At 40.2% G+C, this 27,008-nt stretch overlaps 2 gene segments (V, D, J or C); both read left to right on the plus strand.

Moving 5' to 3' along the window:
* Positions 1 to 1,097: 1,097 nt before the first annotated feature.
* On the plus strand, positions 1,098 to 6,263 carry LOC140456870 (Ig heavy chain V region-like). The segment is given in 2 exon segments: positions 1,098 to 1,113; positions 5,896 to 6,263. Coding segments are annotated over 2 exon segments (384 nt in total).
* LOC140456932 (Ig heavy chain C region, membrane-bound form-like) lies at positions 5,678 to 27,008 on the plus strand. The segment is given in 9 exon segments: positions 5,678 to 5,767; positions 5,896 to 6,210; positions 6,565 to 6,655; positions 16,831 to 17,136; positions 20,226 to 20,531; positions 22,471 to 22,779; positions 23,233 to 23,562; positions 26,386 to 26,513; positions 26,653 to 27,008. Coding segments are annotated over 7 exon segments (1,407 nt in total).

Raw genomic sequence — 27,008 nt, forward strand, 5'->3', positions numbered from 1 at the left:
CATCAACTTTAATAAGACCTTCCACCCTGACCTAAACTTCAGAGGGACCATCTCGGACACCTCCCTCCCTTTCCTAGACCTCTCCACCTCTATCTCCAGTGACCAACTAAACATTTACTACAAGCCTTCTGACTCCCACAGCTACCTGGACGACACTCCTCCCACCCGACCTCCTGTAAAAATGCCATCCCTTTATTGTCAATTTCTCTGCCTCCACCGCACCTGCTCCCAGGAGGAGCAGTTCCACCATAAAATATCCCAGATAACCTCCTTTTTCAAAAATTGCAATTTCCCCTCCCACGTGGTGGATGATGCCCTTGAACCCCATTCCTGCAATCTCAACAGGGAGCCCTCCTGGTCCTCAACTTCCAATGCACCGACCTTGCATACATCATATCATCCTCCGCTGCTTCCACCGCCTGTAAACAGACCCCATAACTCGGGTACATTTCGCTCCCTACCCCTATCTGCATTCCGGTGGCACCATTCCCTCCGCGACTCCCTCGTCAGGTCCATGCCCCTCCACCAGCCCACTCCCCACACCTATCACCTTCCCTTGCCACCACAGGAAGTGCAAACTCTGCGCCCACACCTCCCCCTCACCTCCGAAAAGGCCCCAAATGATCCAGAGAAATTTATCTATACTTCCACAAATGTCATCTGCTGTGTCTGTTCCACCTGATGTGGTCTCCTCTACATCAGGGAGACAGGACACTAACTTGCTGATCATTTCAGAGAACATCTCTGGGACACCCATGCCAAGCAACCCCACGGCCCAGTGGCTGAACACTTTAACTCCCTCTCCCACTCCACCAAGAACAGATCAGTCATATTCTGTTCATTTCCAGTGAATAAATACAAAATAACCGAGCCTGAATTTGGGATGATATTAACAGGATTCCTTTCGAACTAAGCATGAACAGATTATTTTGACGTAACAGGTGGAGAGATTCACTTCCTGAAAAAGCAGCTCAAGTGATATAAGCTGGCACCAAACCGAGTTTGGTCAATACTGAGGCAAGAATACAGCATACAGTCTTGAGTGAAGTAAATAAAGAAACTATCTTAACACCGGAACAAGATAGAGTTTATTAAATATGAACGAAGACGCAAGTATTTTAGGATATAATAGAAAAGCGATCTATAGTATATTGAAATGCAAACAGAGATGTGAATTTGTGTCTCTACATCTATCCTAGCTAAATTAATCATTTCAGAAATGCCTTTGTTAAATTTCATGAATCATTCGTTGGTCCATTCACGAACCTTGTTAGGTCCTTGTTAAATTCTGAACCATCACCTTCCAGGTTCACAGTGTTTGCGAATTTCATGTTACAGCAAATTGTGAAGTTGTGCACTGTATGCCAATGTCTTAGTTAAAAATATAAGCAATCACAGCTCCAAACATTTACAAAATATCACTATGGATCTTCCTTGAATCCAAAAAAAATTGTCCCTTTGATCAATGATTTCTAAAATTTACTCACATATCTGTTATGAAGGACGTTTTCAAATAACTTGAAGTGCAAATGGTTCACATCAGTCGGAATACAGTAACATTTCATGTGTTACCCCAGACAAAAAGAAATCAAGTAATATTTCACGAGTTGCTCTAAGCAAGTCTATGATGGACTGTTTTATCAAACAAAATCATTCCCAATGTTGTGAGGGCTTGTCTATCTTCTGTACAATGGTCTGAATTTTTTGTCTGACTGCAGATGACACTGGCTGATCTGGGTATAAGTACAGTTTGTGCCTTTCACATTTTTAATGTATATTGCTGACTTTAGTTGAATAAAGTGATGTTGTCCCAGGCATCGTCTGGCACCATTAATTTGACCATTAATTTCTACATCACGAGCCAGACTATCAGGTGGAGTGTATTGATCTCATTGAAACGAATGCTTGGAATATTTCTGGTATGAAGAGCCTCTGAACGAGACAAAGTAGGAAAGATGAATTTAGAGTAGTAGAAAATTTTTCACGACAGAGAGATCACTTCGCCCATCACACCTGTATCACGTGAAGACAGAGGCTTCCAGCCAACACCCAATTTATAGCATGTTGTCCATAACCCTGCAGGTGATAGCACTGTAAACATTCGGGAACATTGTGTAGGGTCTAATCCATTATAAACATAGATATGATCTCCAATGCTGTAAATCCTGGCTTATGGGGAAAAAGTAGGGGCAGAACTGTATCAATATTCAAACAGTTGGTACAGCCCTGAGGAGCTAATAGGCCCATTTCTAAACGTTGTTTCTCAGAACATTTTGACAATTCTTGACTTAATATCATTGTAAACTGACATGAAAAAAATGCAGACATGATCCCCAGAAATGCTGACAGCAACATACCTTTACTCAGCCAAGATCAGCAACATGAATTAAGAAAGTTTAAAAAAAAACTTTCTTTTAACTGATTATCGACAACACGGATTTCACAAAGTGCAAAGTCCAGAGGGGAATGGTGGACGGTTGGGTGTGGGCGATGTTCATTGTTCCCTGATGTCTGGTTGCATTTGTGAGCAACAGATGAACCTGCGAACCAGATTCAGGATGGTATGGCAGCTATTTCAGCAGATATTGTGTACACGGCATTCTCCCATAAATCAGCAATGATACAAACATTTATTTTTGATGGTGTTTGAAGCCAAAGAAAATTGAAAAATATGGTGGGACAAGTTCCTTTCATTTCTTTGAATTAGTATCAAGGGACACTGTCTGTGGACCTGGGGTGGCCGGAGGATCTTAAATAGCAGAATGTGAGGGAACAGAACCACCGTTGGAAATCCAGATAGACTGGAACCTTTATCACTGGAGGGTGAGAGTGCGGGGGGGCGACCTCATATAAGTTTATCAAGCCATGAGTGGAAAGGTGAATGGCTCTAATTGACATGATTCTTACTGGAAATGTACGAAGCTTTCATTTCAAAAATATCACATATCAATAAACTCCACCTGATAATCTGGCTAGTGATGTGGAAATTAATGGTCTAATTAATGGTGCCAGACGATGCCTGGGACAACACCTCTTTATTCAACTAAAGTCAGCAATATACATCAACAATGTGAAAGGCACAAACTATACTTATACCCAGATCAGTCAGTTCCATCTGCAGTCAGACACAACTTAAAATTCAGACCATTGCACAGAAGACAGACGAGCGCTCACAACAGTGGAAATGATTTTGTTTGATAAAAGAATCCATCGTAGACTTCGTCAGAGCAAATCATGTTAACAAAGTAGTTCTTTTTTTGTGTGTGGGGTAGTGCACGAAATGTTACTTTAATCCGATTGATGTGAACCATTTGCATTTAAGAAGTTATTTGAAAACATCTATCACAGCAGATACACGAGTAAATTTTACAAATCATTGATCAAAGGGGACAATCTTTTTTGGACTCGAGGAAGATCCATAGTGATATTTTGTAAATGTTTGGAGTTGGGATTGTTTTCAATTTTTGACTAAGACATTGGCGAATTTTCCCTATGGTGGGGGATTTCAACAATAGGGAACATGTTTTTACAATGAGAGGAGAAAAATAAAAAAAACATATCAGAGACAACTTTTTACACAGAGAATGGTTTTTGTGTGGGATGATCTTACAACCTTTAGAAGACATTTGGATAAGTAAATGAATATCAAATGTTTGGAAGTATATGGGCCAAGTACACACAGGTGGGATTAGTTTAGTTTGGGATTATGACTGGCATGGACTGGTTGGACCGAAGGGTCTGTAACCATGCTGTATCACCACATGACCCTCTGACTATTTATCAATTTTTCTCAATATCAAACAGTGCTGTAGTGATCCTCGAATGAACTGTTGATGTTAAGGTTGTGTCTGAGACGCTGCGAACATTTCCTTCAATGAGAGGAGTGACTAGTTCTCCAAGTTACATAACTGAAAAATAAACTTTCCTCCAGCATTGTTGCTGAGTCGATTTGTTTCTGAGGAGGCGGTGGTTATGGTTTGCAGTTTGCTTTCCACCAACTGGTCAACAGTGAGACAAAATATCTTTGATCCACTGCAGAAACTCCACCTGCTTCCAGTAAATGAAACTGGGAACTCAAGGACCTTTTCTGCAGTCAGTTTAATTGCTGCCAACTATTGTATCTGGCCTATTAAAGGGAAAATGAATCAACTAAAGTAAAATCCTAACAGACAAACGATATTTTCCCATTTACTCACAATGGATACATTTCACTTGGCATTTCTTCTTTAAAAAGGAAAGTCACTAAATACAGCATTCACTGTGTGACTGTCAGAAAACAGGACATTGAATGCAATGACGTTCTGGTTAGTTCAGCCTGTTTATTGAGTATCTTTAAAGCTCCTGAATATGAAGTTAATGGATCCAAAATCCCACATTGCAGTAACATTTGTTATCATCTCAAAGTAAATTAACAAACTTGAATTGGTTCAAACTCACATCACTTGTTACACCATTCTCGGATTCATACATCTCATTCAAACTGAGTGGGCCCTTTGTACATGATTAACACTGGTGTCGTGTAACAGCAAATTTTTACTGATTTTTATGAGTTATCTGCCCCTGTCAGAGCTATCAGTGAGCAGAGACATGTACTGTTTATAACCTACATCCGTGGTAATGATTATTGTAATACTCTCTAATTTAACCAAACATTCCTGTTGTACCCAGACTGTTAGATATGGATGTATGGACTGTGCTGTTCTAGTTCATTAGATGCTCTTTCAAAAGTTTACCTAGGTGTTCTGTATCCCTGCCAACTCACTTTTTATTTCTCAGGCACACAGCTTTCCTTTACTATGCATTTTAGGGTCGGAGCAATTTGAAAAAAAAGGTGCAGGGAGAGACATTCTGCAATGTAAGGAGCTGCTTCTAATCTCCGAGTCCAAACTGTTTAGTGACACACACTCACATTCTGAACATAATCACTTTAGACATGCTCCATATTAGGTTGCCTAAACTGAATTTAGAAACGCAGATTAGAAATGGTATGTTATTTTGTAAAGTGAGAGAGACTTTGAGTGACAGCAAAAATAAAGTCACTAATTTTGTTGGTTAATAATATTATTGAAGTTCTTTTTAGCTTTATCTGCTTGTGGTGGAATGTAGGATTAAAGGGAGTTAACTTCTAATTGAATATTCTAAATATAATCACTTTGGACAAGCTCTATGTTCAGTTGTCTAAATTGAATTTTGAAATGTTTAGTATGAATTACATGTTATTTTGTATTGGGACAGAGACTGTCAGTGTCCTGGGAAGACAAGCTCAATTGTTTTACTAGCTGGTAATATGTTTGAACTTTGATTTTAGTTTTATCTGCTTGTGAATGAATGTAGAAATAAAGGGAGCTAACATCCGAATGAATTTGTTTTTTTTAAACAAAATACTTGCAACTATCATGTGAAACAGACCTGAAGCTACTCAATTTTACTTCCACCATTTAAATAAAAACACTCCCAAAGAAGCTATTCAGCAAAATAAATATCCCAAGGTGTGTATATGTCCATGTTTCAGCGTAACCTCGTAAATACATGATCCCATGTGTTCGGGCTGTACAAGCTGAGACCAGGATCCAGTCTCAGCCTCCAGCATGAAACCAACAGGCGGAAGCTGTAAGCCTGCCCTTTCCGATGGCCATATAAATCCTGGGCACTAGACCGTAATTCAACACTCCTGGGTCGGCTCTGTTTAGAAAGAACCGCTTCCCACAAGTTATCAGAATGATTGTGTCGACAATTTTTCTCAGTTTATTCCTTACTTTCTTATCATGTGAGTGTTTTTTGTTCAAGTCTGTCTTTGTCACTGTCTCAATGTTAGTCTACCGCAGGAATGCAAAAGACTCAGCCATGATTTCATCTGTATTAATGCTCATGGTTTATTTGTTTTCTTTTTTAAAGGTGTCCAGTCGGAGGTTGTTTTGACTCAGCCAGAGGCAGAGACTGGCCGTCCCGGAGGCAGCCTGAAACTGACCTGTAAAACCAGCGGCTTCGATCTTAGCAGCTACTACATGAGCTGGTTCCGACAGGTTCCCGGACAGGGTCTGGAGTGGCTGCTGTACTACTATAGTTCATCCGACAGTAACTATGCACCAGCGATTAAGAATCGATTTACTGCGTCCAAAGACAATTCAAACAACATTTTCGCGTTGGACATGGGGAACCTGAAGATCAAAGACACCGCCATCTATTACTGTGCAAGATACTACAACTGGGGTGACACTGCAATTATGATCAATACAAAAACCTATTCAGCCTCCACTGTTTGAAACTAGTCAGTGATTACTTCTACAAACTGCCTTAACTTGCAGTGCAGTATTAGTTCTGTGCGGTTTAATGCCAGTATCATTATTTAATTTGTAAAAGTGTTGGGTAATTATCAATACACCGTTGGGAATTTTGAGAATCAGCTCATGTGTTCCTCTGTGAAGGATAAAACAGTATTAAAGTTTATCAAGAATGATCAGAATTCACTAGCGCAATTATGTGATGATGATTTATCGTGACTTTATTTTGCCTGTGGTTCTGAAAATTTAAAATGATGGTAGACTTTTGATTTGTTTTATGCAGAGCTAGTTATTGTGTGACCCAGTCCAGAGAATGTAACACTGTAACTATCTTGATTACTGGGGCCAAGGGACCATGGTGACAGTGACTTCAGGTAAGAACTTTGAACTTTCTTAGTGACTTTTTAAAAACTTTCTATTCATGTGACTAATTTCTGAATTAAATGAAACTCAGATTCTGTGCTGAGTTTGGTTTAGTTCGGATTGATTTTTGTTCAGACTGATTATAGACTTCAGTTAAGGCTCAGCAAATAGTTAAAATGGTGATGATAGAGTCAGTTGCTCAGTGTATCTCTTTTTTGTTTGATCAGATGGGCATTCTGTGTGGCTGGGTTACTTGAAACACCTAATGTCTCTTAATCTGTCAGCTATAAATAATGTTTAATGTTAGTGACACCCTGACTGTGTGTTTTATTATCAACAACAAACGCTAAGAATTCAAAGATGTTCAAGATATTACCAAACATGATTAAAATATGCAAAAATATCATTATTCATTTCTTGAATATATGTTCTTATCATGATTATATTTTCTCATTTATTTTGTTATGTTTGTTGGTGACAAGCAGGTCAGAAACTCATACAATTTTCTTGCAGTGCTATATTGCATGAGATTGAGTTTGTTTTACTCGATTCTGTTGAATTGAGTTGATTGGAGTTTGGCTTTGCTTTAGTTGATTCAGTTTGAACTGTGTTAATTGGATTCTGAATTTTGATTTTACTCGGTTTTGTTGAATTGTGTTGATTGGCTTTTGAAATTGTTTTATTTGATTCTGTTGAATTGAATTGGTTGGATTCTGGTTATCTTTCATTTAAATCTGATGTTTTGAGTTGATTGGATTCTGATTTTATTTTCCTTGATTCTGTTGAATTGAGTTAATTGAATTCTTATTCAGTTTGTGAAATTGATCAGCGTTTTCATGCTTTCTGTAATTGGTGTTTTCTTTCTGGTGAGGAGAATGACTCTCTGAATTACTGTTGATTACCAATATTTGTGAAGTAATTTTGGTTTTCATTAATCATTTCTGCATTTGTTAAACTTATATGACACATTTTCTCTGCTTGATTGAAAACATTACATCCATTTGTAACTGAAAACTAACTTAAGGAAGAAAGAAGTGTGAGAAATGAAAACAACGAGTTTTTAATGTATTGACTTTTTAAAAAAAAAACTCAGTTCTAATTGTAAACTAGCTGAATTTTGTTTTGAGTAGCCTCATTCAAAATAAATTTTGGGACTAAAATCTGAAACTGCAGAATTGATCAGATTATGTAATTGAAACTAACTTAAAATTATAATGTGGTAATATTTGTCCATTCAGTAATTTTGTTTTGACCATGAAGTGATTAATCAATATATGCCTTCAACCGCTCAACTGTGTGCTGCACAGGATTGTCATGATCAAGAAGGGTGTGCAGGTTGGAAATAAATTGAACTGTTGCCAGAAACATTACAGCTTTAAGTGTTAAGTCCCCTCACAAACAAGGTTGTTGTTATGACTTGTTATTTCCATCCAATTTAATCATTAGTTTGCTGGATTCTGAGCAGCTTTGTTCGATTTCAATTTGTTTTTTTTGTGAGGTTACATCATGTTCTTGGTTCTGTTGAAAATGTTTGCAGAGCCAGTTCTGCTGCAAACACACCATGTTGTGATCTGGTGATCGTTCATCTGTTGAGGAAGGACTGTGCTTGGGTGACATTAAATGTGTTATATTTGGGAAACCGTTTCTGGTTTCGACATTGTTTTGCAATGTTAACACGGTTGGTGACAGTGAACCGCTCCAGGTCCCTCATTCAATGCAATCAGCATGCGAGTTGAAATTTCATAAAGCCTATTATTAAGTGAAAGGCAAATCGCAAAGGTTTTAGAAATGAAGGGAAAACAGATACCTTCGGGCGCCATTTTTACTTAAATGTAATAATTAAGGATTAATCTAATCCATGCCTTCCAATCCAAATTCAGAACTCCACTGTCTAGTTCAATCACAAGGTCTGTCTTTAAAGAGTTTACAAGTCATAGAGAAATATAAATAGCATTTCAAAAGTCTAATGTTCTCATAGTTCTTGCTCTTGAGCAAAAATGCCATGACTGTGTTATAATTGATCAAGAAACACCTTTCAATTCCGCTGTACACTACATACATATTTTTCTGACTAGAAAAGATAATTGACAAAGACCATTTGGAAATTCTGCACAATTCTATGAAGAACAGATCAGTTTCACTGCTTTGATCAGTTTCATACGTAACTTGAGTTAATTCATTGTTATGTCCCTGATTAAACTGGATTTGCAGGATAAAAATAAACCATTAACTGAATTATTTAATCTGCACAGTGCTTTATGTGTTCCCAATCTGTGCATTTTAATTAAATAGTTACATTGTACAAAAAAATCAACTGAAGAGTCATTCTTTCGGAAACATCTGCTGTCGTGAATTATGTGACCAAGGACAAATTTTGAATTAATTAAAATAATTCACTCATCAATTCGCAGGGCAGCATGGTGGCTCAGTGGTTGGCACTGCTACCTCACAGCGCCAGGATTCCAAATTCGATTCCACCCTCTGGTGGCTGCCTCTGTAGAGTTTGCACATTCTCCCTGTGTCTGCGTGGGTTTCCTTCGGGCGCTCTGGTTTCCTACCACAGTCCAAAAGATGCGCAGGTCAGGTGATTTGTGCAATTTAGCACAGCCATAGTGTTCAGGAATGTCTAGGTTAGAGTGCATTAGTCAGGGGTAAATATAAATTATGGGGAATGGGTCTGGTTGGGCTACTTACTGTTCAGAGGGTCAGTGTAGAATTGTTGGGCCAAATGGCCTGTTTCCATACTGTTGGAACTCTACTCTCAAAACCATGGGAGTACTTGCTGCAAACGCAGAGAATTCATTTTACATCGATGTGTTCAAACGTATGCAGAGTTCACAAATTTGCAGAAGACATGAACTAGAGGATAACGGAGCACATTGTTTATTCAGACACTGAAAATAGAGTAATATTTATTAAAATTAATATACTTGACCGATTTATTGCAATGTAGCGATCCGAAGGAATCTGCTCACATTTGTTAAGTGTGACAATCGTTTAGATTAGATTTCCTGCAGTATGTATCGGGCCATTTGGCCCAACAATCCACACCGACCGTCTGAAGAGTAACCCACCCAGACCCATTCCCCTACCCTATATTTACCCCTGACTAACGCACCTAACACTATGGACAATATAGCATGACCAGTTCACTTGACATGCACATCTTTGGATTGTGGGAGGAAATCCACACAGACACAGGGAAGATTGTGTAAACTCCACATAGGCAGTCACCCAAGGCTGGAACCGAGCCTGGGTACCTGGATCTGTGAGGCAGCAGTGGCCACATTTACTTAGACATCTGTTAAAGCGGGCAACTCCAGACAGAAGCATGTTTTCAATTCATACCTTTTTAAACATTTTCGTTCATTAAAAGCAGTAAACAAGAAAATGACCTTGCCCTGATTCCTTCAACAGAAATGCTTTCCACACTGGAATGCAGTATTGACTTTATGCAGTGCATGCAAAATCTCCCCAGTTCAAGGAACGTTTTAAGAATATGTAAAAATAATTTAGAGAATAATCCATTGCCTCCAGATCTGTGCTTTAATTGGCGATATTTCCCTCCTCAATCATTTTATTAAATACAATGACTTATTAAGTTTATTAACTCAGTGGTTATTTATGTTCAAGGTGAACACATTCTCGTTCACATTAATCCACTGGTTAGTTCCTCTGATGAATGTTCAAGTACAGTAAATATATTTGACGTGAGGTGCTGAGAAATGTATCCTCTAGGATTAAGTCTGTTGTACAGTTTGTTTCAGTGCTATCTCTGACTAACTTGTCAACGGTCCTGACCATTTGTAAATTGTCCAGTTCGGATCCCTGAATCTCAGACAGTTCAATTTCATCTCGCGCTTCAAAACCATTTTTATCGGCCAGAAATACAATATTCGATTAGGTGCCTCAGAATTGAGAGCCCTGACCATGTTGTTCCAATCAGAACGAACGTTTCAGGAACAAAAGGCAGATAGCAAGAGTTTTGAAATTGGTTGTTGGCAACAAGAGATATTTGATTGAGTGAGGCAGATGGAAATATGCTGTATATTTTCTTTGTGCCTCAGTTATGCAGGACATGTTTCATGGCACAATGTAGAATCAGAATTTTTTTGCATCTTATTATTTGAAAACCTATTATCAGCTTTTAATGTCACTGGCAACGGTCATATTACACTTTAAAACATTTTAATCTTTTTCAGACTAAGTAGACCATCTGGTGCAGCAACATTCACAGGGGAAAGAGGAAGGGAATTGATGGCAATACAATTCCTAGTTTTATTCCTCTGTAGTTCCCATAGAATTTGAACAATTCGGAGCTGCTATCAAAGTATTCTTGGATAAATGTTGAAATGTTACTTTCATTGTACAAACATTCTGGAAAAATTCCTGAATGTTGGAAGGTGTTAATAACGAACATGGTTTATGTACTGTCAAAACAGGTGGGCTGTGTTCTCTGTGATAGTGTCGAGCTCATTGTGTTCAGGTCTGTTGTGATGTTGTGGTAGTGTCCCTGATTCTGTGCCAGGTGGCCTGTGTTCACTTACAACCTGTAAGAGAGGTATGTAACACCATCTCTTATCAGGTTACTTCAGCGCAAGAAAGAAGATTGAGATGTTTGGATGTTTGTTGGAATTCCACTCACAGAGGCCAGTGAAATCTATTCAATCGCTGTCCTGACTTGTGTCTCTTAGATATTAAACAGAATTTTGGCAGTTAGCAGCTTTTTCCAGATCAATATTTGTTCACAAGCGTTTGGGCATCGCTAGATGGTGTTAATGGAGTAAGTGCTCAAAGAAATCCCAGCTTTTGACTTGCTGTTCTCACAATATAATTTATAACTAATCCAGATTGAATCATTTTCGAAGCATATTTGATTAGATTATGCTTAGGCTGTTTTACTTTATATTTAAACCAGTGCTGTAGCTGAATTTGATTGTCCAGTCCGGTGGGAGTTCTGCTGAATCCAACACTTGCAGCAGATGGAGATAGCTTTTCAGTTGGTCTTCAATTGCTATCTCCGACCATCCAGTACCTCTGCTAAGAATCCTTTCTCCAGCAGGAGTCAAGCCAACGTCATCACTGTTTATCTCAACAGGTGTGAGCTCTTGTGTCAAAAACATGAAAACAATTTGGTGAAGAGGGGGGTCTCTGGATGCGAAAGGTTAACCTTGCCTTCTCTCCACAGGAGCTGCTAGACCTGCTGAGTTTCTTCAGAAATTTCTGTCTTTTCTTTTGGTTTTCTAGCATTTAAAGTTTGTTGTTTCATTGAAAAAAGTTCTGTTCGATTAAACACGTTCTTCAGAGAAAAGATGCATTTGAACAAATTGCAAATGTTCAGAGATATTAAATATCAGAGAATCATTGAATTTGAGCGCCCTGATCTCGAGCTGGAGTTTCACAAGAAACTATTATGAAGTAACAACCCACTCCAGAGTGCAGTGGCTGCTGTAATTGGGTGGAAGTTATTTTGATCACTCAAATAGAGAATGTCAATGATCTCGTTCCAAATAATCAACAGAATTTTTTTAAAAGCATGTGTGAAACAATTAATTTGTTGAAATATTTTAATAAAAAGTGTTCACCGCCAGTGCTAGCTTAATGAATGACACAATGATAGGAACGTAGGAGCAAGAGGAGGGCACTCAGCCCCTCGAGCTGTTCCATCACTTACTTAGATCATGGAGCATCTGTGAGCTAAATCCGCAGGTCTCCCTTTGGCTAAAACTCTTTAACACCTTTGATTAACAAGCAAAAACTATCCCAGATTTACTGATTCAGTAAACAAAGGGAGACACCATTTCTGAAAGACATTCCTGTGAGTACTGTGAAACAATGGGGCTGGAATTAATTGCTCATGAAAGTAAACTTTAAATCTCTGACTATTTCCAATTGAAACATCCCAATCATCATATTTCATTAATTTAACACTATACTTCCCTGGAATAAAGAAATATAATGTGTGATTGCCTTGCTAAAAATGAGGGATGCTTGATTCCTATTATATGATTAAGAAATAGCTCTGTTCCTTTAGTGAAAACACAGTCAAATCACACAAACGGAAACCATGTCATCTTGTGTAGACACACAAGTGCCTCAAATAATTTACAATTTTTCCAGTGGTTGTTTGAATCTCTAGACCGGTGAGGAAGTGTCAGACTTTTTATATTGCCTTGAGAAACCAGTTGTCATCAGTCTATTTGAATTGCTGAAGTTGGTGTGGTATTAGCACATTCACAGCGCTGGTAGGAAGTGAGTCCCATGTCTATGATTGAGGAAGAGGAAACGGGCAGGGAAATAGTTGAGAGTCAAGTTGAAGTCAGATTTGGAGGAAAGCTTTCAGGAGAAGCATTTACATACATGTGCGCCCTTATCCTCAAGGGTCACAATTTTGGAACATGCTGCCGAAGGGACATGACAACATGCAAAATGGAAGCTGAAGAAGGCACCTTGGCCCCTCTAGAAGGCTATTCATGGGATCATCATTAATCTTGCTGCTCACCAATCTTCCCAACACTCGATAACATTGAACCTGATTGTTTACTATTCAGCAAAAGAATGGTGAACCTTTGGAATTCTCCACCACAGAAATTGATTGAGGACAAAACATTAAATGATTTCAATAAGGAGATAGATTCCTTCAATCCTTAAAAAAATGCTACACATATGTGGGAGAAAGGAAAACAGGCTACAATATTGGTTGAAAGCCATGAAAAATTTGAATGGGACATGGTTTGTAAGTTTGCATGTAATGCCAACATTGGTGGTATAATTGGCAGTGAAAGTTATCTAAACGTACAATGAGATCTTGATCAGCTGGGCCAATGGACTGAGGAGTGGCAGAAGGAGTTTAATTTAAATGAATACGACGTGTTGCATTTTGAGAAGATAAATCAGGTCACAACTTACAGAGTTAATGGTAGGGCATTGGATAGTGATGTTTAAACACAGGGCCTTGAGGTTCCAGACTCATAGAGTCTTACAGAGTTAATGGTAGGGCACTGGATAGTGATGTTGAACACTGAGGAACCTGAGGGTTCAGACTCATAGATTCTTGAAAGCGTTGTCTCAAGTACCTAGTGTGTTGAAGGTGTTTTGCACATGTACCTTCATTGGTCAGAGCACTGAGTGCAGGAGGTAGGCTTCATGTTGTAACTGTCCAAAACATTGGAATGAACTGCCAGAGGAAGTGGTAAATGCAGAGATAGGTCCAACATTTAGAAGACATTTGAACAGCTACAGGAACAGGATAGGTCTGGATGGATATGGGCCAAAGGCAGGCAAGTGGAATTAGTTTAATTTGGGAACTCTGGTCAGCATGGATGAGCTGGACCAAAGGAACTGTTTCTGTGCTGTACGACTTTATGACTCTCTGACTTTATGTTGGAGTAGGCTCAAAGTTGGAAGGTGGTGAGCAAGTGAGGGGCTAGATTGGGCATGTGGGAGAATTTGGGCTGGTAGGCTGTGAGGTGTTGGCTGGCTGCTGGGTAAGCTTGCATGCACTCTGTCTGGCAAGGTGGCATCAAGGTAAGTGGTAATGGTCACAGGATAATTTGTTCGAATTGTGCTTGGTAGGTGAGGGGTAGTTTGAACTGAAATGCAGGAGGTCTGTCTTTGCCAGACAGGTTTATGGAGAGGTGGGCAGGATGCCAGGCTTGTTAGTGTAGCGGTGGGCATAGTGCCAGGATGTTTCAGGGTGGAAGGTCACTGTAATGAAGTGACAGGTGGACGTGTTGTCAAAATGCAAAGCTCCGAGTCTGGCAAAATAGTAGGTTGTAAAGCACAGATGCGAAAGTAGCGAGGATGCAATGTGCACAGGTTGACTTGGGTAAGATGTAAGGTCAGTGATCAAGGGCTGAGGTCATGTCTTGGGTAGTGGGCTTTTGTCAGAGGTTGTGAAAATGATGGTGCCAGGTCCAGTCAGGGCCAGATTCACCATGGGCCAGGTGCAGGGCGGCAGGAGTGTAAATGAGTGAAAGGAATTGAGATCATATGTCCATCTGGAATATAGAATATAGAACATTACAGTGCAGTACAGGCCCTTCAGCCCTCAATGTTGCGCTGACCTGTGGAACCAATCTGAAGCCTATCTGTCCTACACTATTCCATTTTCAACCATATATTTATCCAATGACCTTTAAATGCCCTTAAAGTTGGCGAGTGTACTATTGTTGCAGGCAGTGCGCTCCATGCCCCAACTCCTCTCTGAGTCAAGAAACAACCTCTGACATCTATCATCTATGTCCTCTCCTGCGAGCCATCACTATTCAAGGAAAAAGACTTTCACTGTCCACCCTCTGTTTATCTTTTATGTCTCAATTAAGTCACCTCTCAACCTTCTTCTCTCAAACAAAAACAGTCTCAAGACCCTCATCCTTTCCTCATTAAACCTTCCTGTCATACCAAACAACATCCTGGTAAACCTCCTCTGATCTCTTCCAAAGCTTCCACATTCTCTCTATAATGTGGTGACCAGAACAGTGCACAATACTCCCAAGTGCGGCCACACCAGAGTTTTGTACAGCTGCAGCCTAACCTCGTGGTTCTGAAACTCAGTCCCTCTATTGATGAAAGCCAACAGAAAGTATGCCTTCTAAATAATTCTTATCAAACTGGCTGGCAACTTTTAGGGATCTATGTACATGGGCACCGAGATCTCTCTTCTCAGCTATACTACCAATATGGATTGCCTTGGATGTGTTTTGTGTGATAGGGGTTGTGTGTTCCGGGCATGAATGGGTTGGGTTTGTCAATGTGAGGTTTGGTGGTGAACTGCGTGTCAATTTGATAGTTATTAAAGTTAAACATTACCAGTTCATTTCTCAAATCATATTTACGTAAATACTCAGCTGTAACACTCCAAAGCCTCTGAACCTTAATGGTCCTCCATTTTTCAGAGGCCTCCAGAATTCAGATAATTGTAAATTAGATGTTTCAACTTCCAGACAATTGGCATGAGTTCAGCCGTGACAGCCCTCCTCCCAGTCCCAGTGCTCAGCTCCTGCCTGTGCTGCTGCTGCAGTGACCTTCCTCCCAGAGAGAACATTCTGCCTTGCATTGATAAGTGAGGAAGGCTCACTAGACCTGATTTCCAAGTATGGGGACAGCAAACACGAGGGGACACAACTTTAAAGTGAGTGGAGATAGGGAAAAGACAGATGTCAGAGGTAGTTTCTTTTGTCATTGAGTAGTAAGGGAATGGAATGCTTTTGCCTGCAACGGTAGTAGATTCGCCAAGATTAAGTCATCATTGGACAGTCTTGGATACTGCCTGAACTGCTGTGCTCTTCCAGCACCACTAATCCAGAATCGGATTTCCATCATCTGTAGTCATTGTTTTTACCTAGGCATACAGACGTACATGGAATGGTGTAGGTGGGATGGGCTTCAGATTAGTATGACAGGGTGGTACAATATCGAGGGCCGAAGGGCCTGTATTGCACTGTTCTATGTTCTATGATTCACTCTGATTTCTCTCCGGGGGTACTGCCAGCGGTTGGGTATTTCCAGCAGCACAGTACCTAGTGGGACAGCACGCTGGTTCCGTGGTTAGCGCTGCTGCCTCACAGTGCTAGGGACTCCGGTTCCATTCCAGCCTCGGGTGACTGTCTGTGTGGAGTTGGCACTTTCTCCCCATGTCTGTGTGCATTTCCTCCCACAGTCCAAAGATGTGCAAGCTGGGGGAATTGAAAATGTTGTGTTCAGTGATTGGGAGGTTGGGTGCATTAGTCAGGGTTAACTGTAGCATAATAGGGGAGGGGAATAGGTCTGGATGGGTTACTTTTCAGAGGGTGGGTGTGGACCTGTTGGGCCAAATGGCCTGTTTGCACACAGTGTAGAATTTTGATGAATCTGCATTTCCTTGGTTTGTATTTTGTGAAACTTCTTTGCTCTTCACAGCAATCCAGTGAAAGTGTCAGTTGGTGAGATCTTCAAAGTTACTGGGGTGGGATCAGGATGTTCTTCTTCCTAAATTATATGGCAATGGTCAAGGTCCAGGCCATGTTTCTAAAGAAGGAACCAATGATCATGATCAGCAACTGGTAGGAAACAAAAATAAACTCCAGTTATGCTGTAGACTCAGTGGGAGCATACTGGCAAACGTTTACAGCTGAGGATACATTTGAGTAACTGATAAGGTCAAATGAACAGAAACTAACTTGCTCAATTGGTCATTCTATTGTAGAGACACAGTCTCCCCCCACGCTTTATGGCCTGGTCTCCTCCTGTCAGGAGCACGACACCGGTTCTGCGACCTTTGGTTGTTTGGCGATGTACTATTCCCCTGACGTCACCAAGGTAACCTGGAAGAAAGATGGGGAGTTAATCACGACTGGATTTAAGACTTACCCATCAGTGAGAAACAAGAAGGGAACCTACACCCTGAGCAGCCAGTTAACCCTGCCCGATTCAGCGGCAGATTGCCCCAGCAAAATCTACTGTGAGGTTCAACACAGCGGGTCACACAAGAGCAAAGAAATGCCATGTCCAGGTATGTGTTGTGGGAACTGAGATAAACAGAGCATCTGGGATTAATATGAAGAAGGCATTATTTATAACCGTTTTCACAGAATCACCTTATACAGCACAGGAACAAGGCCCTTTGATCCATTCAGTTCATGGCTATCAATAACAGCCACCTAACTATTCCAGTCTCATGTGCCAGCACCTGATCCATTGCCTTGTGTGATTTGCCCTTGCAAGGATGCATCGCAATACTTCATACCTACTATGAGGGGCTCAGTCTCTACATGACTTAGAGGTGCTGAGCTCCAGGCAAACACCACCCTCTGTTTGATTTTGTTTTCCCCTGAGATCCACTTGGAAGCTCCTGGCCTTACCTTCTCTCTCCATCAAGGGGAAAGGTTTCATCCAGTTTACCCTGTCTATGCCTAAAATAAATCTAGACATTATGATAATCTTCTCCCTAATTCTCCTCTGCTCCAAGGAAAACCCCTGTCTATCTAAACTAGTTTCATAACTAAAACCCTCCAACCCAGGCAAGATCCTGGCAAATCTCATCAATACTGCCTTCAGTGTAATCACATTCCTTCGATAACATGCATACAACGCTTCAGTATGGCCTAACCAGTGTTCTATTAAGTTCCAGTATCATCTCCCTACTCTTCATTGTCAATGTCTCGGCTCAGAAAAGCAAATATCCTCTCACCTTCTTAGCCTCTTTATCCAGACGACACAGTACTATAGGGGATCGGTGGGTACATGCACCAAAGATCCTCAGGTCTTTCCAGGGTTTCAACATTCAAAACGTCATACCTCACAGATTCTTCTGCCGAATTACATCACCTTACATTTATGCAGAATAATTTCCATTTGCAACTTCACTTCACATACAACCAACCCTTTTATATCCTCCTGCAATCGAAAGCCATTATGCTCATGACTTACCAGCATGACAGTTTTCATTTCATCTGTGAATTCACTGGTTAATACTCCTAAATTTGAGTCTTAATCATTAGTATGTAAGAGAGATAACAAGGAAATCAAACCAATCCCTACAGAGCACCAGGAGACATAGATTTCCAGTCACGCAGACACCCGATGACTATTATCCCCTGCTCCCACCACTCAGCCAGTTCTCGATCCAATCTGTCAAATTAACTCCGATCCCATTGGCTCTGATTATTTCTATCATCTGGACATCGAGTTATCTCTCTGAAAACTACGATCAAATTCTTACACATGACTTCCTCTCAATAAAACCGTGATGAAAATTGTTGATTTATCTTCCAAATGAAGACTAACTTCACTTCTCAATAGTTTCCCTACCACTGAGATGAGCTTGACAGATCTGTGTTTTCATTATTTATACCTTCCTTCGTCCTGCATGACAGTGCAACTTTGGCTGATCTACACTCACTTGGCACAAGTGCTGTGGCCAGACAGGAATTCTAAATTATTGTCAGCGACCCAACTATTTCATTCTTTGCATCACTCAACAGCTCGGTATACTTTTCATCTGCCCTGGAAATATAACCACTTTTCATTCAGCAAGACAACACAGAACATCACGTCATGTGTCCTAATTTCTGAAAACTACATCACAACACCCCTCCATGTTTTCTGTCCCCACATTGTCCCTCTTACTAGTGAACACTGACAGAACACGTTCGTTTTGACCACAATCTAATCCTTCGGTTCCACTCCAATAATACACTTAATGAGCATTACTGTTTCCCGAATAATTATTTTATTTTGAATGAGCGTGTAACTTTTAAAAATATTTTCCTTTATTTTGACTGCTATTATTTTCTCATGGTCTCTTTTGCTCTTCTAATTCCTCTGTCTTTCAAACTCCCCCTTGCACATTCTGTACTCCATACTAATTCCTATTGTTTTGAGATTTCAGTTTAGACCGGAAGCCTCCCTTGTTTCTCTTTATCTCACCCTCCATGCCCTTTGGTGTCCAGAGCCCACTGCATTCTTGGTCCCACTCAGTGGCTTCCTGGGAAATGTCCTCCCTGTGATTTTCTTATCTCTCTCTTAAATGTGTCACACTGCTCTGACTCAGATTTACCAATAAGTGTCAGCTTCCAGTCCACTCTGGTCAAGTCATTACCTGATCTTACTAAAATTGTCCTTCCCTTTTTCAAAACTTTGGGCCAATTTCTATTCCTTTGCAGTACAATCTGAAATCCAACTGATTTACGATCACTGTCTGCAAAGTGCTCCACCATTGAGGTTTTACCCACTGGGTCGACTTCATTCCCTAAAGTTAAGTCCAGGTTCACCCCTCTCTTGCAAGGTCTGGATTAAAATTCTCAGTATTAAACACATACTTTGTTAAAATATTCTCCTGGGGGCATTTTCAGAATTCTGCTCCCTCTAAATTTTTGACAAAATGAATATCCAAGCCTATGCTGAGGAAGTTAAAAACCTCTTTTCTCATTCCCCTATTTAATTTACATTTCTCTGAAATTTGCCCATGTATGTTCACTTTCTCTTTTGGACCTATAGTAAGGTCTATCATGCTCTCCCAGTAGTTATGTTTGCTGTATTTTGGTTTTGAAGTACTGTCCATTTGCCTTTGTTCGAGGAGGGATCCATGGTTTCATTTCTCTTTAAAGCCTAAAATACTCTTGTCAGAATTGCGACAGAAGCAACATTCTGCACTGTACACCCCAGCCCTCATCCTTTTCCATCTTTCCCTGTCTCGCCTGAAGGCACTAAATCCTGGAATGTTGAATAGCCACTCCTGCCTGGCTCTCAATATGTCTCTGTGATAGCAACCGCATCATTTCCTCATTTATGCCAGTAATTTGTCTGCCTTGTTCATCAGACTCTGTCATTAAAACGAATACCATCCAACATTGCTATCTCCCTTTTGATGTTACCGGCCTATAGTTTCTATGCCTCCTTGACTCCCTTGCTGTGTCCTATAATTTTAGCTTTTCACATTGTCCTGCTGATCTTTCTGTGTGGATCCCAGCTTCTGCAGCACTCTGCATAATTATGATTCTTGTATCCATTAACCACAAGAAACCTTGATATATGAGAACTGATTGTATTTGTTCTGAAATTCATCAGATAATTTATGCGATGTGTTTCCTAATGATCTAGGTATTCTCCCACCAACTCTTCTCCTAACCGTGAGCTCCAGTGAAGAAATCGCAAGCAGCAAGTTTGCAACCGTCGTCTGTTCAATCATCGATTTCCATCCGAAGTCAACCTCCGTGAGTTGGTTGAAAAATGGCCGACCCTTGGATTCTGGCTTCTTCACGTCTCCTGTGTGTGAGGCAAACGGGAACTTCTCGGTGATGAGTCGGCTGATGGTCCCTTATGGTGAATGGTTCAACAGCGCAGTCTATACCTGCCAGGTCAATCATGGAGAGAACATTCAAAGTAAAAACATCACCGCACTCCAGGGTAAGAGACACACACTGAGAGAGCTACAAATACTTCTAAACTCTGATGTGAATCAAACACGCTCATTTATCAGGCGTAGTAAACAGTACGGTACAGCTTCTCGTTTCCCAACATGCAACATATCGCATTTCACTTTGAGTGTGACATTAGCATCGCTCATGACTCAACATTTTGGCAAGTCAGAAAAGCATGTTTCCTCTCTGTTGAAGATAGATATATAGACAGTGAGCTTTGTTAAATAGTTTATTGCCTGACCATGCTGGGAGAGGCGTTCAGAGGGCCCCTTCAAGGATAGGTTTGGGGGTGGAGGGGGGATATTGGAGAGATATCTGATTGAAACATAGAAAATACTGAGAGACTGAGGTCGAGTGAACGTGGAATAGATGTTTTGACTGGTCGGCCAGACTAGGACCCCAAGGGCACAGTCTCAAGGTCAAAGGGGCACCGTTTAGAACTGAGATGTGGGGAGAAATGTCTTCAGCCAGAGGGTGATGAGGCTGTGGAACTTGTTGCTGCAGAGGGCTGTGGAGGCCAGGCCATTGTGTGTATTCAAGCCAGAGATAGATCGGCTCTTGTTTAGAGATGACAGTAGAATGGCTGTAGCCCGAAACGTCGATGTTCCTGCTCGTCGGATGCTGCCTGACCTGCTGTGCTTTTCCAGCATCATTCTGATCTAAACTCTGGATTGGCCGTACAGCCTTATTCTGATCCTCTATCTTATGATGTTGTGGTCTCAAAATGACGTGGTTAAAATATGCAGTGACCCTTACTTGAAAATAAATTAAAATGCGTTCAGTGCATCATCCCCTGCTCAGGAATGACCTGTTGGCCTTGGACATTTTACGACATCGATTTTTATCTGGTACTGAGCTCTTTAACTTCATTTATGGGATCAGACTCCAGACCAAGTGGGTATCACATCAACTGGGATAAACGTGATCTCAATGAGCTTCTTTAAGATGGTCTCTGTAATTAGTGGATGAGGCAGGAGAATAAATTCTGGTAAGAACGGTCCAATAGGGATGAATGAACTAGGAACTCGAGACAGGCTGATTTAGCCTGGTTTGGGGTAGCGATGTTTACACAGTGAGTAGTGGATGTCTATAAAATTAGTGCACATTTCCATCGCGTTTGTAGATTGATTTAAGACGCTTTTGTTTGTTTTTTGCTCCCCTGCTCTATGAAGAAATTAAAAAACGCACCTTAGTAAATAAAGTGAAAGTACAGACCAGTTACGAACAAACTGAATGGAGGGAAAGACTTAAGGAGATGGGTGTCCTTCTCGATATCCAATGCTGTACTCAATGTCTTGTTTTCTGATCTACTCCAAACACAGCTCACGAGGAACAATGACATAAATTAGAGAATGACATCACACCAATAACGCAAAGTATTTTTGATCACGTTAAATATAATGAACAGAATTTCCATGGCTGTTCACCGCTCCTGTAACACTTTAGAACTCTGCAAAGAGAATAATTATTATTTATTATAATTTGTCTAAAATGTAGGATGTGATTTGGCAGTCAGAATGACCAGCAGCATTTGCAACAAAGGGTTATGAACATGGAAATGAACTCATTATATTGAGATTACTCTTGTCACAAGTATCAATAGATGGTGTTAAGTGAGAGACAGACTCTGAAAGAAAGGTAATTCCATGGGTTACATGATGGTATCTTCGATTATTTTATTTTTTTTCAGGTTTCACTTGTTACAAAGCCAGTGTTCTTTAGGAGTAATTACACAGGGTATGTTATACGTAATCACAAATGCTTTCACAAATCAAAATACATCAACAACATGAAGCATCGTTTCAGCAATAGTTGGAGTTGCCATTTTGAAGGTGGTGTCTTCACCCTGTGAAGAAGTAATCTGAAGATTGGCTGTTTTTATCATAAAGGGGCATTTTTCATTGACTTTGATTTTTCTTTCATAGAAGATACCGAGTGCCACCCTAACACCGTTAAAATCCTCCCACCGCCAGTGGAACAAGTCTTACTGGAGGCGACGGTGACGTTAACCTGCGTTGTGTCCAATTTTCCTTCTGGAGTCAACGTGACCTGGAAACAAGAAAAGAAGCCTCTGAAAACAGAGATTGCTGACCAGCCTGGACAGAATCCCGACAGCGTGATCAGCAAATTAGACATTTCTACTGAAGCCTGGCTGAGTGGCGTTACTTTTGAATGTGTGGTGTACCATCAGAATCTACCGACTCCGCGGAGAGACTCCATCCACAAGGAGAAAGGTGAGCGGTGAGATTAAAACACAAAGGATCCCATGTGTAATCCAGATGCAGTTACATCAATGTCAGGGTTTGATTGGTATGAACAAACACCATTGGGAGTATTAATGGTGCATCTGAAGGCAGGATAGCTGGGTAGCTGATTAAGATAAAGATGGACCAAAGGATATTGTATTCTGATTCAGTCAGATAAAGTGGGAAGAAGCCTGGGTTGTGACGTCACCATCAGCAATGACAGTTGGACAGAATGTCCTTGTTGTGGGCTGGAAACATGGAGGCAACTTTCACATTAAACTCGACTTTTTTTACTGAACAGAATGTGTACCATTCTGCTCCTTTAGTAAACGGAAGTGAATAAATCCCAAATTAAACGTGGCATAGTTTAATATTTAGTGAAATTGTGATATTGGTTCAGGATTTTTTGGTTGATTTATATTTGTCTCACATATTCTGCAGTGATTAATCCGCTGGAGCCATCAGTGTCGGTCCTCCTGCCACCAACAGAAGAAATCTCCGCTCAGAGGTTTCTCTCCCTCACCTGTTTAGTGAGAGGTTTCTCCCCCCGAGAGATCTTCGTCAAGTGGACAAACAATGACAAGCCGGTGAATCCCAGTAACTACAAGAACACTGAGGTGATGGCGGAGAGTGACAACATCTCCTTCTTCATGTACAGCCTGTTATCCATTACAGCGGAGGAGTGGGCCAGCGGTGCTTCTTACTCCTGTGTGGTGGAACATGAAGCGATTCCACTGAAGATAATCAACAGAACAGTCGATAAATCCAGCGGTAAACCAAGTTTTGTAAACATTTCGCTTGCACTGATGGACACTGTTAATTCATGTCAATAAAAATTTCAAAGTTGAATTTAATAATTCAACAGAAGTAATAGAAGTGTTTTTTTCCCTCCAGTTGTGAGTTAAATACTGAATTAATTGTTTCCCACCCTGACTTCCATTCCATCTGTGTAGTTAAAGTGGATTATCAACAGGTCTAGGACGAGTGTCTTGTGCAGTTAATGTTCTCTGCTCAGATACACCCTGGGTCAGAGACAGAGTAAAGTTCACTCATTGCAGGATTCCGCCAAATACCTTATCCATCCTAAATCCCTCTGTGACAAAATCTGACAATGTCCATTTTATGTCAAGGGTAGAGCACGAGTTATGAACTTGGTGTTCTTGATTCCCCCGACTGGACACTCTTACAAAATTCATGTCAGTTTTAAACTGCCACATTGCACCAATTGGAAATGTAAATTTAAGACACTTTAAAATTAAATTTGATTGGAACATACCAATCGTAAATAGTGCAGAAGAGTTTGAATGTAACCTTTGTTTCTGGGGAATTGCCAGGGATCTTGCACCAGTGCATGAGTTGACAGAACGTATCTTCACTTTCACACCAAAGAGAATCAACAGATAAGTTGTCGTGAAGCAGAGGGGAGGGGAACGATGAATGGTCTGTCCTCTTGCTCCCTGTGAAGAGTTTTCATGGAAGATGTCCTCTGTAATGTAACCCAGTTACTAACAGGAACAGTCAGCTTCTTGCTTACTGTCCAAAGATTTAACATTTCCATGCAAAATAATACCTTTGAAGCATGTTGGACATGCTTGGCTCTGTTAACAAATGATGAACATTGATTCCCATAATCCAAAACTGGTGTTTGCATCGTCCCGGTTTGTATTCCATAGGTTTGTCTCAGTTTTCTGGAGCACATGGGGTCAATTCTGGTATTCGAATACCTGATATCATTTTGTTTCACATACAGAACACAAGTGGACATTTTCTAATAAACATATTCAGAAATGTTATCTCTGGGGCAGTGGGGATTTGAACTCAAGACTTTTCTCTCAGAGACAGAAATTCTATCACTGCAACAGAAGTGTTGCTCATAAAACATTTATCTCTCCATGACGATGGGAAATGTTTCCTACAACACCAAGGTCAGATCTAATTATGGGCAATCCATTAAAATTCGAACAATAAATTACAGCAATAAAAATTGCAGTCTGGTATAAGAACAGATACAGAGAGATGATCACAAATACACTCGTAATGACACATATACGAGCTCTCACCTAAAGACACATATTTATGTGCACACTCAAATGTGCATATAGATAAGATGTCACACATGCATACTCACACAGAGCCACAGATGCAAGTGGCACTTGAACACTCTCTAAGCTCATACAAAAACTCACATACACTGAATGAAAATCATTTGCACAAATGAACAGGGGTACTCACACATAACCATGAGAAACAAAGACACACGGTAACACACAAATACATTTACATTCATACAGCACAATGCGTACAGACATACACGCATGAACACAGATTCAAATTCTGAAAAATGTCCTCCCACTTGTCAACTCACACAGGCACGTAAGTGCACAGAGATAAATATTAATATCATAATTTTCCCATTTTCAGAATCACAAACATACAATGACAGAGGCAGCTTAATTAGTTATTTTTAAACCACATTGATCAGCATGGATACAATATCACACGTACACACAAATTCAGAGTCTCACATGCAGACACACAAGTGCATAGATCAACAAATAGAGGGGTGTTTATTAAATAAGGATAATGGGCACAAGCATCAGCAAGCATCCACAAACAATAACACAAACAAGCTTCTCAGGAGATGGTTTGGGAAAGATTGTCACACAGCAAACATCATCATATAAATATAAACATCCATCAAAATATATCATTGCATGCTAACATTTATTAAGCATAAACATGAAAATAACCTAATGTAGGTAGGATCTGAAACAGACGCATAAGCACACATTTTAGATAGCACTAATGAAAAGTGAACACTCACAAAGAAATTACAAGATAAGCATAGGGGCAGCAACGAGGTGGCATATTAGCGTGATGATGCTTACACAATGTGAAAAGACCAAAATTTAGGTACACAAACACATGAGCACACCAGCAGTAAAGGAACAGGAATTTGTTTATTCACGCACAAACTCCAACATGGGCAAGAGTGAAGAAAGAGACTCTCATAACCACATACACAAACATTAAAGGAAAACCAAACACACCAAGCAGTAGATCAAATAAATTAAGGGACACATGTACAAACACTTATTCCTAAATGTACAGATCCGACAAACAAAAATATGAAGCAATGTCCTGACTGTGATGTCACTTATATTCATGATTTGCCAAGTAATTGGTCACCAATACATAAAGATGAGAACCACATTTGAACTTTTATTCAGTGATGGCCACAATTTTCAACTAAAGTGCTATCACAGCCTATATTTTAAATATAATGATTCAATTAAAATAATCATTAGTTATCAGCATTCCTCAAATAATAATATCCTTAAATAATAGATTAAAAGAAAAATAATTTAAAGCGTTCTGACATGGACAATGAAGAAAGTACATGTGCAGTTAGTATTTGTAATTTCTTGCTGAGAGTCAATGATGCACTAACAGATACAGATAAGAGTCACACTTGAGAAATACCTGACTGCTTTATGAAGATGTAATGGCCTCTAATTACATGACTTGGATGCAGATAGATCGATCTGGATCAATAAACAATCTAAATGCGTTCTCTCGGCTTTATATTCATAGATTCAATAGATCGCACTTGGATTGAAGACTATGATGATGATAACAGCAACATCTGGACAACTGCTTCCACGTTCATCACCTTGTTCTTCCTGAGTATTTTCTACAGCGCTGCCGTCACTCTGGTGAAGGTGAGAATAATCACATCTTTCTCACGCCAAGCAGCCCAATATGTTTTGTAAAATCTCTAAGTGTGCCATTGAATAAACATTAAGTCTGAAAGTCCCTGATCATAAATATCTGCGTCATTGCTTTTTGCCTCTTTTCCAGGTTAAGTGAATGAATTGTGGACCCCCTTGATTTTCGTGATCTGCTTATCAAGGTCTCTGAATTCCCAATCTACAATCTGTCCTGTTGCTGACTCTAACAGTGAGATTACTTCAGTTTATCAGCGTGTTACTGAGACAATTATTGATGGATTTTCCTTTTTACTTTGATATCTTTGAGATGGTTGTGGATGGAAGAATTTGTAGCTTCCCAGTTGTTTGAAGCCCCATTTGTTTTGCTTTTATTAGTTCCTTACTCAGAATGGTTACCTACCCTTTCTGATGAGCCTTTGTACTCCCTTTCTTGTGACTGTTACTGATGTAACCCTTTCTGATGGGCCTTTGTACTCCCTTTCTTGT

Source organism: Chiloscyllium punctatum, chromosome 31, assembly GCF_047496795.1.
Source record: "Chiloscyllium punctatum isolate Juve2018m chromosome 31, sChiPun1.3, whole genome shotgun sequence".
NCBI classification, from domain to species: Eukaryota; Metazoa; Chordata; class Chondrichthyes; order Orectolobiformes; family Hemiscylliidae; genus Chiloscyllium; species Chiloscyllium punctatum.